Source organism: Perca flavescens, chromosome 11 (genome assembly GCF_004354835.1).
Source record: "Perca flavescens isolate YP-PL-M2 chromosome 11, PFLA_1.0, whole genome shotgun sequence".
NCBI classification, from domain to species: Eukaryota; Metazoa; Chordata; class Actinopteri; order Perciformes; family Percidae; genus Perca; species Perca flavescens.
This window is the reverse complement of record NC_041341.1, coordinates 21,954,763-21,968,789: the sequence shown is the minus strand read 5'-3', so window position 1 is coordinate 21,968,789 and position 14,027 is coordinate 21,954,763. Positions and strand designations below refer to the sequence as shown.

General features: G+C 39.5%; 1 protein-coding gene across 1 annotated transcript in view; it reads left to right on the top strand.

Moving 5' to 3' along the window:
* The window catches only part of tanc1b (tetratricopeptide repeat, ankyrin repeat and coiled-coil containing 1b), a 100,635-nt gene continuing 86,608 nt past the window's right edge, over nt 1-14,027 (top strand). The window contains 2 exon segments of the mRNA XM_028590452.1: nt 1-180; nt 11,531-11,624. Coding sequence (XP_028446253.1) covers nt 11,564-11,624 — 61 coding nt within the window. The 5' untranslated portion in view covers nt 1-180; nt 11,531-11,563.

Sequence of the window (14,027 nt, the reverse complement as noted above, 5' to 3'; positions counted from 1 at the left end):
CTTGATTCCCTGCCCTCAGTGGATGTGCCTCCCTAGATGACCTCATGCGGGGAGGAGGAGGAGGAGCCCAGCGTCCCGTAGCCTACCTTGGTGGATCAAGTGGGGATTGAGTTTGTTTGGAGATACGCTGGGAGACTGGGAAAACTTTTTTGGTACTTTCATGTCCATGCCATTTATCAGGTAAGACTTTAACAAATATCCACACGTTGGCTGTGTCGATGGAATTAACCTGGAGGTGTCGGTTAACCGGGTCACAAAAGTAGAGAAAAATGTGTTCCTGTCAGGAGTTTTAGTGGCAGTTTGTTGGGAGGAATGTCGGGACATGCCCGTTGAGCTTCCGTCAAAACCAACGGGAATGACAGCAGTGTGTTTTATTTATTCTTGGTACATTTAGCCTCTTTGGTCGTTGTTTTGTGTGTCGGTTACGTTACTTACGTTAAATATTACCGTTAGCTAGCTAATTAAACACCAAGCTCAGTTGCTGTTAGCTTGAATCAAACATTTCCTACAGGTAGCTAACGTTTGCGTTTGGTTTGGTGTGAACTGGAGCTAACGGGACACACGCCACAGTGAAAGTGATAGTTAATCCAGCAAATTGACCGTTGGAGTTTTGTCTTTTATTACGTAGCCTACATTTATTTCTTACATACGTGCATGTTGTCCTGGCATTAAAAACCTCATATTTATCCGAATCAGCATCTGCTTAAATGGCCAAGTAGAACACATACAAGAAATTTGACTCCGACTTTTTGTTGCTCTCAAAGTACATACACAGGAATAGACATAAGCTAAAAACAAGGACCACGAAGCTGAACAAGGTAAACATTTGACTTGTTTGTACAGATATAATATATCTACATATAAATAGATAATGATAATAATAATCATTAGAGCCTCAGAACAGTCACTGCAGAACAGCCTATTATAAATAGCTTGTTACTGTGTGTGTGTGTATGTATGTATATATATATATATATATATATATATATATATATATATATATATATATATATAGACTGTATAGTCTATGGTTTTAACCTTTCTAAAGATGAACAGACATCCAAGAACTTTTCTAGGTAATACTTATTGTGGAGTAACATCCTGCTCAGTAGATGCAGATGTTTTACAACAAGGTTCTTTACTTTTCTTATAACTGTGTGGTCTTGTTTGATGCTAATGTTAGTCTGCATTTTGTGATTGGACGCAGTGGTTTTCAAACCAGAACCCAACCCAGATATAGTAATAGGTTTAAGTCTACAGGACTGTAATCTTGTTCGCCCACATAGATTGAGTCTTTGAAGTTTGACCACTGGCTGTATATGACTATTGCTGTTTTCAGCATATTTTATAATGAAGGAATCCCCTTGTAACTCAGCCAGGTGCTTTGAAAATCAAAGCTCTGTTTTCCCCTTCAGATAAATCGCTTGTAAATGTCAAGATCCAGCTTTGATCTTTGAGAATGCATGATGTCATTGATTCAATGTTCTTTCAAAAAAAGTGATGTAAAGTCTTCATAACCTCTTGGCGTTCTATCTGCCATAACATTAGCGATTACCTGTGTCAAGTTACAATCTAGCTTCAAGGGCAGTTCCACTGTATACAGTGTTGATTTTCCAATTTAAACTCAACAGGTGGAAAAGGCTTTACTGCTGACAATCATGCTGACTGCCAGTTAACCTGGAGATAATCAGTATTAACTTTCCAACATAATTTCGGGCAATTTTACGCTGATTATGGAACCAATACAGTGGATTTGCATGCCTCTGTGCCACGGCTAGAGCTACCCCAATTGTCTACCAACTGCAGGGTTATGAGCTGTTTGCACTACAGAGCACTCATCTTATTGGAAGTGCCACAAGAGTCTGCCTCCCGGTCTCTACAGAGCCTGGTTCCCATGGTCCCCAGCCAGTTGGCCAGTAACAGATGCTGGCATCAGAGTTGCATTGTTATGGCTGAGGAGGGAAAGTTATTGGAGCCAGTGACCCGACCGACAGACAGCACATACTGAGTTGATGATGATGATTTTGTACTTTTGAAAAGGGCTACTCATTGTAGAAGCCCACGGTTCCAATAGAAAAACCAGATTTTTATAAATTAGTTGGGTTCAGGAAAGGACACCTACAGTCAGCATACTGTTAAACCAAGATTTTATTGAATTATTCCTGTATGTTGTGGTGTGGGATTCTGTGGATCTCAAACCTAACTTATATTGAACGTTTCAAATGAACTACTATTTGGTTTATTGGGCTGGTATGAAAGCTGTCATTCAAAACTCTGGTAGGTCTTGGGCTTTGTGACAGTAGATATGGGATTTTAGGTTGACTCAAAAGCTAGTGTACAATTCTCTATCTATCATGGCAGGTCTCAAGGAAGCAACCTCCTATGCTATCTGTAAGTAATCTTCATAATGTATCATGTCCAAGACATTTTTCACATGTCAAAATTAGTGAGGTGGTATTAGGGATTGTTGTGAAATAATGGTGTAATAGCAGAAGAGGCAAGAAGCATCTACCCCCTGAGCTTCTGAACTTGAAGAAAGGGTTTTGTGTTTATTGCCATGCTATAGAGGTGACACAATATTCTGCAATAAGGTCGCAGAAGTGATCATAAAAACCTAACATGGCTCACACTGCAAAAGTATGGTAATACTCAACTTTCTATGTACTCTTTATTAGCATTCTCAAAGAAGACTCATGCCATGGACATCATATAAAAATTCCAAAGTTCTGAAATGCCTAGATTTTTACCAGGCAAAGAAATCATGTTGCATTCTCTGCGTTGCGATAAGCCTACTGGCGAAGTGACATTATGTAATTTAATAAGCTCAAGTTTCTTAAAGGCTCATAATATGTTCTGTATAAAAATGCCTTGCCATACCATTTAATTTCCCCTCAGGTCACCTATTAAAACAGAATGACAGCAATTGAGTTGCTTTTGTGTTTCAGTGATAGGGTTGGCAAGTATGACACATCTGCTGAATTGCATACCAATAATTCATTCCTCATACCCAAACTTCCATATATTCTGTAGTATGAGTTGAAAGTCCAGGTGAGCAAGCATGTGTATGCAATTTTAGGTTTATGCACGTGCATATGTGCGCTCATGCTTGCATGTGTGTATCTAAAGCACGTGTGTGTTTGGAAGTGCTTCTTAGTAACAGCTGTTACTGATTTACATTTTTGTCAAGCTTTTTTGAAAGCCCGAGAGAGAGAGAGAGAGAGAGAGAGAGAGAGAGAGAGAGAGAGAGAGAGAGAGAGAGAGAGAGAGAGAGAGAGAGAGAGAGAGAGAGAGAGAGAGAGAGAGAGAGAGAGAGAGAGAGAGAGAGGGGTGTAGTGATGCAGAGCGCCTCAGACATCCCAAAGTGTAAAAATTTGTATTTGTGACAAGTTACTTACAAGTATTCATTTTGTGATCAATTTAGTTGACATTGGCAAATTGATAAAGCAGAATTAGTGTTCTTTCCAATGTGTCATGATTATTTTAGCTTTGGCAGCTAGTGCAGCTCTATCTAGAGAAATTGTCATTTTCTTTCACAGCAAGGGGAAAACTAACCACTTAGACCCGCGCAGACTTTAATTAACATGACTTCTATGATCAGCAAAGATCTAGGAGACTGCAGGAGAGTGTATGGTCTCCAATAGCTGTATGAATGGGACAGCACTTTGTGAAATCACAAACCTGGATAAAGGCATCTCTATGGCAAGTAGACTGTGGGGCTCGTATTTAGTTGTACAGTAGTAGTGGTGGCGGTAGAAGTCGTCGTCATAAGACAAACTAGTAGTTCTGGCTACTGACATGTTCATACTCCCAGGAAAATGTCTAATGATATCATAAGTAGTTCACTCACTATAGATGAAGTGAGACAGGCTAATAATAAACCTGAAGTGGGTGTGGCATCTTATCTACAAAGTGCTTCTTGGTCAGAAGCCCTGTTGAATTCACATTCAGATTCAGAATACTTTGTTGATCCCCAAGGGGTAATTAATTGTTACAGTCTATCCCATCCACGTAAATATGTACTATGACTAAAATTCTGGCTTACTAGGCATAGTGTTTAATTTAAAGTCGGTTCATTATATGTGACCCTCTGACCGACAAATCTTAGCAAGAGGAGAATCTCTTCGTTTGCGTGAACTTCCTGTAGACTTTAAACGCTACTGTTAATGTTTTACCCTTAATCAAACACCAGGCTGAGAGGCACATGTCAAATTAAATGTAAGAAATGATGGTACAGCTTTATTTATTTTTTACTCCAGATGTTCATTAACACTTGATTGCTATGGCAAATCAGTAATAAAGTGATACTACTATCTACTGCAATCAGCAGTGATAGCAGGAGTTAATAGCTGTAACTCTGATGAGATGATTGTTGTTACTCAGCATGCAGTTAAATAGCTGGTGCTGGCTGATGATTTCAGAGGAGTGGTAGTTGTTGGTGTGATGTAAGGAGTGTGCAATTGTTGTAGAAAGAATTCCAACAAATTTGAGAGAAAAGAAAAGGCTCAGAGTGGAGAAACTGGTATGTGAAAGCTAAGAAGGCGACCCACTGCACAGTTAACTCATTCATAAATCCATGTCAAACTCCGATCTGTCAACGCTAAATCAGTGTAGGTTATGTAAGGCTGTGGCTGGCTTAGTTTTGATTTTAATCTGGTGAGGATGTGCAATGTCTTGTTTTTTTCCAACGTTTTAGTTTCAGCTTTAGTTTCCATGGCCTGGGGTGAAACTGCGAATTCAGAGCAAGGGTTTCCCTCTAAAATATGCCTTGATACTTCTAGAGCAACACTGCTGGGATAAAAAGACACAGTCACTGCTGCGCCAGCATGTAGGCCTGTGTCTGGATTTATTCATCAGTCATATTAGAAAAGATCAAGAACAAGTGGCCTCAGAGGGCGAATCAGTCTTTTCAAAATGACAGTGCTTTTCCCATGGCAGTCTAATGAGCAGATCAGACTTGTTATCCTTTTTAATTTCACGCTGAGCCATGTGGCTAGTCCTCCTCTATAAGAAACTAGCTGGCTTTGCCCCAAGCTAGAACTTTGAATCAGCCCATGTCTGTGACTGGACTAGTGATGCCACGATACCAGAAATATAGTAGTCGATACCAATACCATTGAAATTCCATAATTCTCAATACCCAATTCAATACAACTGTAAAAAAACAAAACGCTAAAATTGTGGTGTTCATTTTTGAAGATTATCTTGCTGAACAAAACGTGCAAGTATCATTACCTTTTGTTTGCCACAGAGCTTATTTTGGATTGTTGCAAAAATAAGCTCTGTCGCCTAAATATGTCATTCCTGCAGCACATTCCTTGCCTCCTTGGAGCTCTATCTCATATGTTGAAAACGTAAGCATCAAGGTGCTGTTTGTCAGACATCTTTAATTTCTTTTAATTCTTTAAAGCCAATTGCTGCCAATTTAAAGAATGAAACAGTGACGCTGCACACTACTTCATTTCACTTTTAAAATTGCAATTTTAAATGCATATTCTTCACAATATGCTGATTTGGTGATTGATTTTTGCAAGTTGATAACACACTACCCACATCATACTCAGAGGTTCTGGATATATCCCTGGCATTTAATTACCCTAGATATGCTACACCTTTTGTAGTAGTGTGTTTGTAATTTACAAGTATGTACTGTTGTACTAGGTACACCATTTTGTCTACCTCATATTTAAGTTGAAAGCATCTTAAAGCTTTTTGGGTAAAGTCAAAACTAACAAGAGTAAAATGTAATTGAAATGTTTAGCAAATAGACATGCCTTTATGATCTGTTGCTGGGTTTTAACTGTTGGCCTTTCAAACGATACAAGCGGGGGCTGTAGTATTATATTAACAAGTTAAAAATTGTCTTTACTCTTTAATGTCAGCTGTCGGCATTCCAAGACATTTCCCTTTTCTGCTCATAAGATGAATATCTGCTTCTCATAGGCTCTAAGGTGGGGGGCTGTGCTGAAAGCAATTCAAACCAGTAGACTAGTTACATAAAAATGTCTGTTCTTTTGTTATTTCCCTTCCACTCATGCGAGTGTGAATAACAACCTTTGCTTACAATGGCCGGCACTGAGACTGTGCTGTCCTCCATACCTACTCCCCACACTTCCTCCTTCAAGGGTTTGTTAGTTAACTTCCCATTGTTTATGGACCACTTGAACTCACCGTCCAGGCCCGGCCTGTTTCCTGCACTCAGTGAATGGACAACAAAAGAATAGATAATTATGGAGTTCACAGGAGCGTTTTAAAAAAATCTGATCACTTTGAGGCTGTGTTTGAAAAACCAACTAGAGGGTCAGCCGATGGTGAAAATGTCCATGTTGCTATGACAACTCACTGTGTGGAAATCTGTGAGTGATCATTCATGTAGAATTTGTTGATGAAGAGAGCTGGCAGGGCGTTTGAATAGGCTAGAGATGAACGCACAGGGTGGAAAATAGCTGTTTGCTGCAATCCTGGAAGAGTGGTGAAGTTGACCTGAGCTTAAGGGTGCTCTCTCTATTGTGTGCCACCTAACAAAAGACAAAGCAGGTTCTTACTCACCAACCGCCAATGTATGTGAAATGCTTCCCTGCCAGATGCGATGGGGTCAAACAATCCTATTTCCGTTCTATATATAGCTGTCTTCTCAGATGACTGTGGTAAAGCAAGATGGCTCTATTAACCACATGTCACCTCATCATTGTGCAGGTGAGGATCTTTCCTTCCTTTATAACATGTATGGAATTGAACTCTATCAAGTCAAGAATGACCTGGAAAACATACATGCTGATAACCCAAGGCCCCCCCTTTACCATCCTGGTTTCCAATTTCTCTTCTGTGAAAGGAAACCTCTTCATTGCACAATAGACCAGAGTCCTTTTTTATTGTTGCCTTGAGCTGTTCCAGGTAACAAACCATCCACATGTGAAGGTCATAGAGCTGACATATGCCTGGCTGAAAATGCCAGCTGTGGGGAAGCATCCTTACTCATACATGTTATTGCCCAAATAAGGTCTACGCTATGTGTTTCTTCAGTTGCTAAGGGCGTTTTTTTGAAGCCTGTTGAGGACATTTGATTGACTAGGTTGTCGGTTTCTTGACATAAACAGAGAGGCAGCAGTACCCTAAGCACAATACTGTGCTGTTTCTCTGCCGCTTCTGTTTGATCTTGGGGTGTCTTGCACAGAACAAATGTGAATATTGAGTCTATTTTGACCATTCAGCCTGTGTGTGTCCACAAAGACCTTCGAGCCATACTGTGGGACTTTCACTGTTCTGATTTAATATTGAGAGGCCTCTTCTGAGGGGGCATGCTTTGAGGCTGATATCCAAACACAGTGTAAAAGCACAGGGATAGACCTTACTTTGAGGGCTTGAGGAATCTTGATGCCAGTCTTGCTGCAGTGCATACCATGCAGTCCATGACTTCATGCAGACATGAGACTTTTTTTCAAAGGTCACAGTTATATCCCCACCACTGCTTCAGCCTAGCTGCATTTGATGTTGGTTGTGGTGTCTTTGCTGTTGTAGGATCCATCACATTTCTTTACATCTACCTTCAGCCTAAGGCTTAGGCAATTTCAACACATTGTCCTCACACTTGTTTACATTTTTTTTTAATTTATGAATACAAAAGACTTGATGAAGATACTCAGACTAAAATAGTTTGTCCCTGCAGGGCAAGAATGCATCATGTTAGTGTTATGTTGAGGTTTTTAGTGTATAAGTAGATGTAACTGAGACCCACAGTCATGTAAGTTGTCAAATCATGGTATAGTTATAATTAATGTTTGTAAAATGTCAGCACTGCAGCATTGTATTAATGTATCGTATCAAAAACACCAGATTTCTAGCTTATGTGACAAGTGTTAGCCACAACAGAGGCTTATATATGGTGTAAATGCTGCCCCAATTTTCACAATGGTTTTGGAGAGCTAAAACTGCATTGCACATATTGGGTGTTTCAGGGGGCCTGGGAGTTTAGAGATTTCCCATCATACTGTATACAGAGTTGGTCTAACGTTGCTTATTTAGAAAGCAGCACCTTCACAGCCCCAGTTATACCTGCAAATATTGGTTATATTTTGATTTAATTAGTGCAAAGAGCCAGTAACATATTACTAATTGTACTGTCTCCCCAATACTTGGTTCACTTCACTGTCTGGTAGAGGTGCATTGTTGGAGTCAGTACAATAAAAACATCATCTTGATCCCTGACCATCTGTGGCTATTGCAACCTAGTGTCATAATTGTCTGTTCAATTGGCAAGAATGTGTCAGTGTCTTGTAGGGAAAAGTATTCACACTGTTATTGGATGTAGCACTGGTTCTATATTTATGTTGTGGCTTCCAGCAAGCAAAAGACACTTGGTTTGTTTACAATATATGTTATCATCACTATGTCATTGTTAAATCAGTTTTTAACAACAACACTGTCATAAGACACGTTTGGCTTTTTTTCAAGTAATGTTCAGGACTTAATTCCCCCCACCTTTGGCATAAATTGCCAATGAGGCACACGTCAGGATAAAAAGTAATGACATAATGTGAAGAGCTGCTGTCTCATTCTTACAGTGGGTACTGGCTGTGTGTGTGTGTGTCTGGTAGCTGTGATGGGGGTGGAGGGGATGGAAGGAATTTGTCATGTTGGCTTTTGGAATTTCAAGAGGGCGTTTCTCATTTCCTTTGGGTTAACCTGGGTGATGTTTATTGTTACTGTGGAGATGAGCAGCCAGCTCCCACACAGCAGTCAGCAGTTCACTGACGCTATGCTATGCTATGCTATGCTATGCTATGCTATGCTATGCTATGCTATGCTGTACTTTACTATTCTGAACTACACTATTATGTACAGATAGGCACCAGTGGTGACTGGTGATAATAATCTTTTTTTTTTTTGGTGAGAGGAAATAAATACAAAGCAGTACTTTGAAACTGGGCAAAACAACAAGCACTACTTTATTTAAACAACTATGTTTTTTGTATTTAAGAAGAGCAAGACAATATGATACAAGACTCAAGTTACAAATATAAGAAGATAGTGACTCTGCCTGAGTTTTCTTTTAACTATATCTTCCCACCCACTACCAAAAAGCATGTTAACTACCTGAACATAAATTTAGCTCTCCTTTCCTTCTATCCAGCACATTTCTCAATGACTCTCTGATTATAGTCATCTCAGTAACAAGTCTCTTTTCCATGGACAGCGTGGCCAGTGCATTCAGCCTCTCCTGGGTCATGGTGTGAAGGAGAAAAGTTTATATTCTTTTCAAGTTTGAGAAGCACCTCTGATCATGGGTGTGGTAATGGCAACAGGGTGGACCAGACAAGGTGGTCTGTGAAGGAGAAACTCTCTCTTGTGTGTCCCAGGATGGTGTCACAGACCTATAGAGATAATAAAAAAAATAAATATCTATTTTGTAGTGGGTATTTTATGACTTCATATTTCATTTGATCATTTATTTTTATGTTGCCAATTTATTCTTTTCAGGAAGCTGTTGTATAATATTAAAATTATGATTTTTGTAAGGATTTATCCCGAACAAAAAATGTTTTGAGTCTATAGAATATGATCTGTGGGCAGGACATCTCTGCAGCACAACAATAATGTAAAATGGGATTTTGACTGATTTCTGTAACAAACTCACCTCTGTTGCAATCCTTTAACGGTCTTCTGGACTGAGCGCCCGGCGCCTCTTTGTTGGCCGAGAACCACTGCTTTGCTCACCAATGGAATGGAGAGAGTTTCTGCACAGGATAAAGATAATTTATTATAATATTGGCAAAATAGAAAGAGAGTTAATAATGAAAGAGAAAGCAAATAATGATCATATTACAGGAATACAGTTATCTGATCTTTTTTATTTCCTGTTGGAACTATTGGATGCTCCCTTTGATATCATGGACCAAATCAATGTTCTTCTTCTGCATTCTTGTGCATTTTTGAGCATTCACTGAATCCAGTTCCAGAAGTGCTGCTCTGTACTTGATCCTGCCATCTGACCTCCCTGTTATTACATCAATATGTAATATTCAATCAAAAACATACCAGACATACATAACTATCATTTAGTTCATATCACAAAACGTTTCATTTTTTCAAAGCAGAGTAGTGCAGTAGTGTTGAAATATGAAGGAATGTTTGAGACACTTCATTTAGTTCATATGATGTAGAGACAGAGGTGGGGTATTAAATCAACGTTTGGCAGAAATCAGTTTTCAGTACAGGCTTTGTTTGAAGGGCATTGAGGTTATATTATTTGAAAATTGAACAGAGCCTAGAAATTGAAAATAGCCAAATGGATCAGTTCCAGAAGGTATGGGGTAAAAGAAATGGAGAAAGGATGGAGAGTGTGATGGGCTTGCTTTATGTGAGTTTTCCCTGGATACTTTAGAATGAAACACCAGTACAGTAATCATGTGCTGCCTTGAAACTGCATTCATAATCTTGATTTTGGCTCGGTGAAGTGAAACCTCATGAAAAGTTAATTTGTTTTGAACAGTCAAGGCTAAGTTGAGGTACAGAGGTTTCTCAGGGATTTGCCCCCTACACCTTCACCTCCCATAACGGATTCAGTGGAGGCTCTGCTTCACAATGTTTCCTCTGACACCATCAAGGATGAAAAAGGGCCGATCAATAGCCTCTCTCCCAGCAGCAGTAAGAGGAACTAGATATTTAAAGCCTGGCTACTGGGGTTGAGAACTCAGTGCAAGGGCTGTGTGTTTTGTTTGCAAAAGGCATACCCTTATTTGGTCGAAAACTTTCTTTTCATCGGATAGATTGCTCTGTTGCTATTAATACAGTAGGGTAGCAACCTATAATGTTTTTAGAGGGTTAGAAACCAAATATCCCACACAATTAACTGTGTTAGCTGCCGCAGTGTTTAGTTAAGTATGTTTTTACCATTGTACAACTACATAAGACTATAAATAATTCCAAAGTAAACAAGCACATCCAGGCATATCCAGGCTGGACCTTGAGTTCATGTTATACCGTTTAACTCTAAGGATTAAAAATGCACACTAGCTTGGGATTGACCATGGAAAGCAGTTGCAAACACCCAGGTTAGGCCACATAGCATCAATTACATGTGGAATTCAGGGCATTCGACAGAGTGTTTTCCTGCATAACAAGATAGCAGAACTTGTCCTTTTCTGTTTAAATATTAGAGCATTCTTTCCATGCGCCCCTCCACTGATGACCTGCAGGATTGGGAGTGCTGTGGGAAAACTCCCAGGCGGGTGCCAGCTAAGCAGTATGAAATGCGGATATACACTGTTTTTCCATTTCTGTTAGGTTTAATAGGACACGTTTTGTATTGTTTGGTTAGTTCTTGGTTAAAAAAAAAAAAATACTTATGGAGTTGTTTGAAGAATGTTTTTTTCATTAGCAGGTGAGTAGAGGAAATGGCCTCTGTTCTGTCCCATGAATAGAAATGCACCTGTTTGTATTGCTTGAAAATTTCAATGGCTTTGCATGATTGACAACACTGTTGTCTTGTCGTGGCTGTGAGTGACTGAATTTTTTTTGTTTGTTTTTCTTCCAGGGGCCCTACAGAGAGGCCTGCAGGAATCTCGCCATGTTCAAATCAGTGCTGAAGAAGAACAGAGATGGAGGCAAGGGGAGCAAGAAGGATTCTGGTATGTGGAAGATCAGGATGAAAAAACAGCAAGCTAGGTTTCATGGAACAAATACCACATACCCCAAAGGCTTAGACAAAAACTGTATTTCAGAGGCAGATGTACACTTCTGATCATCTTGCAGTACTTATAAATTCATTTGTCACTATATAACTTTTATGTAGTGATTCAGCTAATGTAAACTGAAGAGAAAGTTGAGATGAAAGCATAAAAGCCATGCGAAATCTTAAACGTGTACTTGGCAAATATACTGTCATCTAAACCATCATTCGCAGCAATTGCCTTTAATATATGGCCAATAATTTAGCCTTACCACTTCTGTCTGTGACATGTTTTCTTTGAAGAGCGCTATGTGGTTTCTCAGTGATTGACTTATAGTTAAATATCCACAGTAAGAGCTGGAAAAGATGTTTGCACATATGGAATAAAGTAAAATATTACAGGTCAAGTTAGTTTTTTACTCTAAACGAAACCAAAAACTGCTAGTTGCTATGTAACTGAAACCAATGGAGAACTTATGCAGGTAGTGTGACTAAATGGCGGTGGTGGTGTACAGCTTAAAAAGAAAATCCCTCCAGTGCTTTGTTTATACAAATTTGCTTTGCACTGCAATTCGGTACAACAATAGGCCCAGAATGCAACACTTAAAATAAGGCTCTTGCTGTAACGGCAAGGACCAATAGAGTCTGTGTAGCGCTGGTGAGGAGCAAATTACAACTGTGTAGGCTCACAGTAGCCCAACACCAGCCCACTGCATATTTCAATCACCCAGAATTCATAGAAGCAATATTACGTTTATAACTAATTTTTTTAATTTACTTTTGACTGTAGAGACAACTAGGCCACTGTGTTATAACATGTTTTCTTTTCCTTTTGGAAATCTGTAGTAGTTTTAACATGACTAAAGGTGACTCAAACTCAGCAAGACATTGTTGACTCGTCTCTTGTTCATTCAACCGCCCCCTCCACTGATCTGTCTTTACATAGCATATGACCATTTACGCTTATACTGCACCTACCAGCCGAGACTTGATTTACCACCTCAGGGTCTGGTTCAAACAGTCACTGTATAAAGTAGATGCATGTCTCATAGTGTGCTCTTTCTGCCTTTGTCTGACGTGATGGTTTCACTCAACAGTCGATGCAAAAATTAAAGGGAAAAGACCACCTCCCCTCACCTCGACTGCTCTCCAGCAGAGTACAAAGGGAGAATTGAGTATTGTGGGCTTGTATTGTTTTATATCAAGTTGTGGCAACCTGTCTATATCTGTGAATCATTCTGATAACAGATTCCCTGTTACCTAGATACACACACATTTACACTAAAACACAGGAGGTTCTGTGCACGTAAATGCTGGGAGCAGCAAAGTTTTATGGCGGGATACAGCTCCTTTTATCCCAGCCCCACTCTCCCAGTTGGACCCTATCCATCAAGCTAAAGCAGCTCTGTCTCCTTTTCTCATGCTGGGACAATAAAATCGGGACACTCCTCTCTGTTGTTTAGGGCTCTTAAGACAGATGAGAGGTCACAGAGGTACAACAGCTAGCAGTGGTCACTTTGCCCCACTGTTGTCCCTGCATAGGGCAAAAATCTCTGCTGATTTTATTTTCATCCCTAAAGAGTTTTTTGAAGGTCAGGCTCAATGAAATGTGTGTAATCTTTGGTGAGATTGTTGGCAAATTACCTGTAATAACTTGTACTAAATAAGACTTATTCCTTAAAATAAACTTAGATTATGTTCCTAAAATATAGTGATTAAGATTCTGACGAGTTGAGAGTAAATTGCATTGAAAGTGTTAATTGCATACCTTGCCACCCTATGTTTACTTGTCTGTTGTCCTTGAAGAGTTTGTAAATTCAGGTCCTTCCTGGGATCTGAAATGAGATTTCTAAGACAGAAGCCCTGATGAGGAAGGCCGTGTTAATCAAATTGGGTACACTAAAGTATAGTTTATGGTCTCTGAGACAAGAAAGTACCATATTGGACATAAAATATTCACTGCACTGTCTGGGAGGCTTAAATAAAGATTTCACCTCTTACCCAAATGGTTTTGCATCAAATTAAATGTCTGGTGCAATGGAGTTTTCTCCTCTACTTGATTGTACACGGTTCTATCTTTCTGTCATTTTCAAATTGGATTATGGTCAAGGACTTGTTTAATTTGGATGATACAGCATCAGTGTTATGTTTGAGATTTGTCTCACTGTTTTATACTAGGGATACAACGATACTGATATCGGGCAGATACTGACCCAAATAGCTGGATCAGCTATCGGTGACAATGTGACCAATCTATTCAATTAATTCTATGTTTATATTCTGCTGTTTTTTTCTCTCCACCCCCGCCTACTTGTGTGTGCCGAAGAAAAAAACAACACGCAGATGACATAGCGTAGCCTAT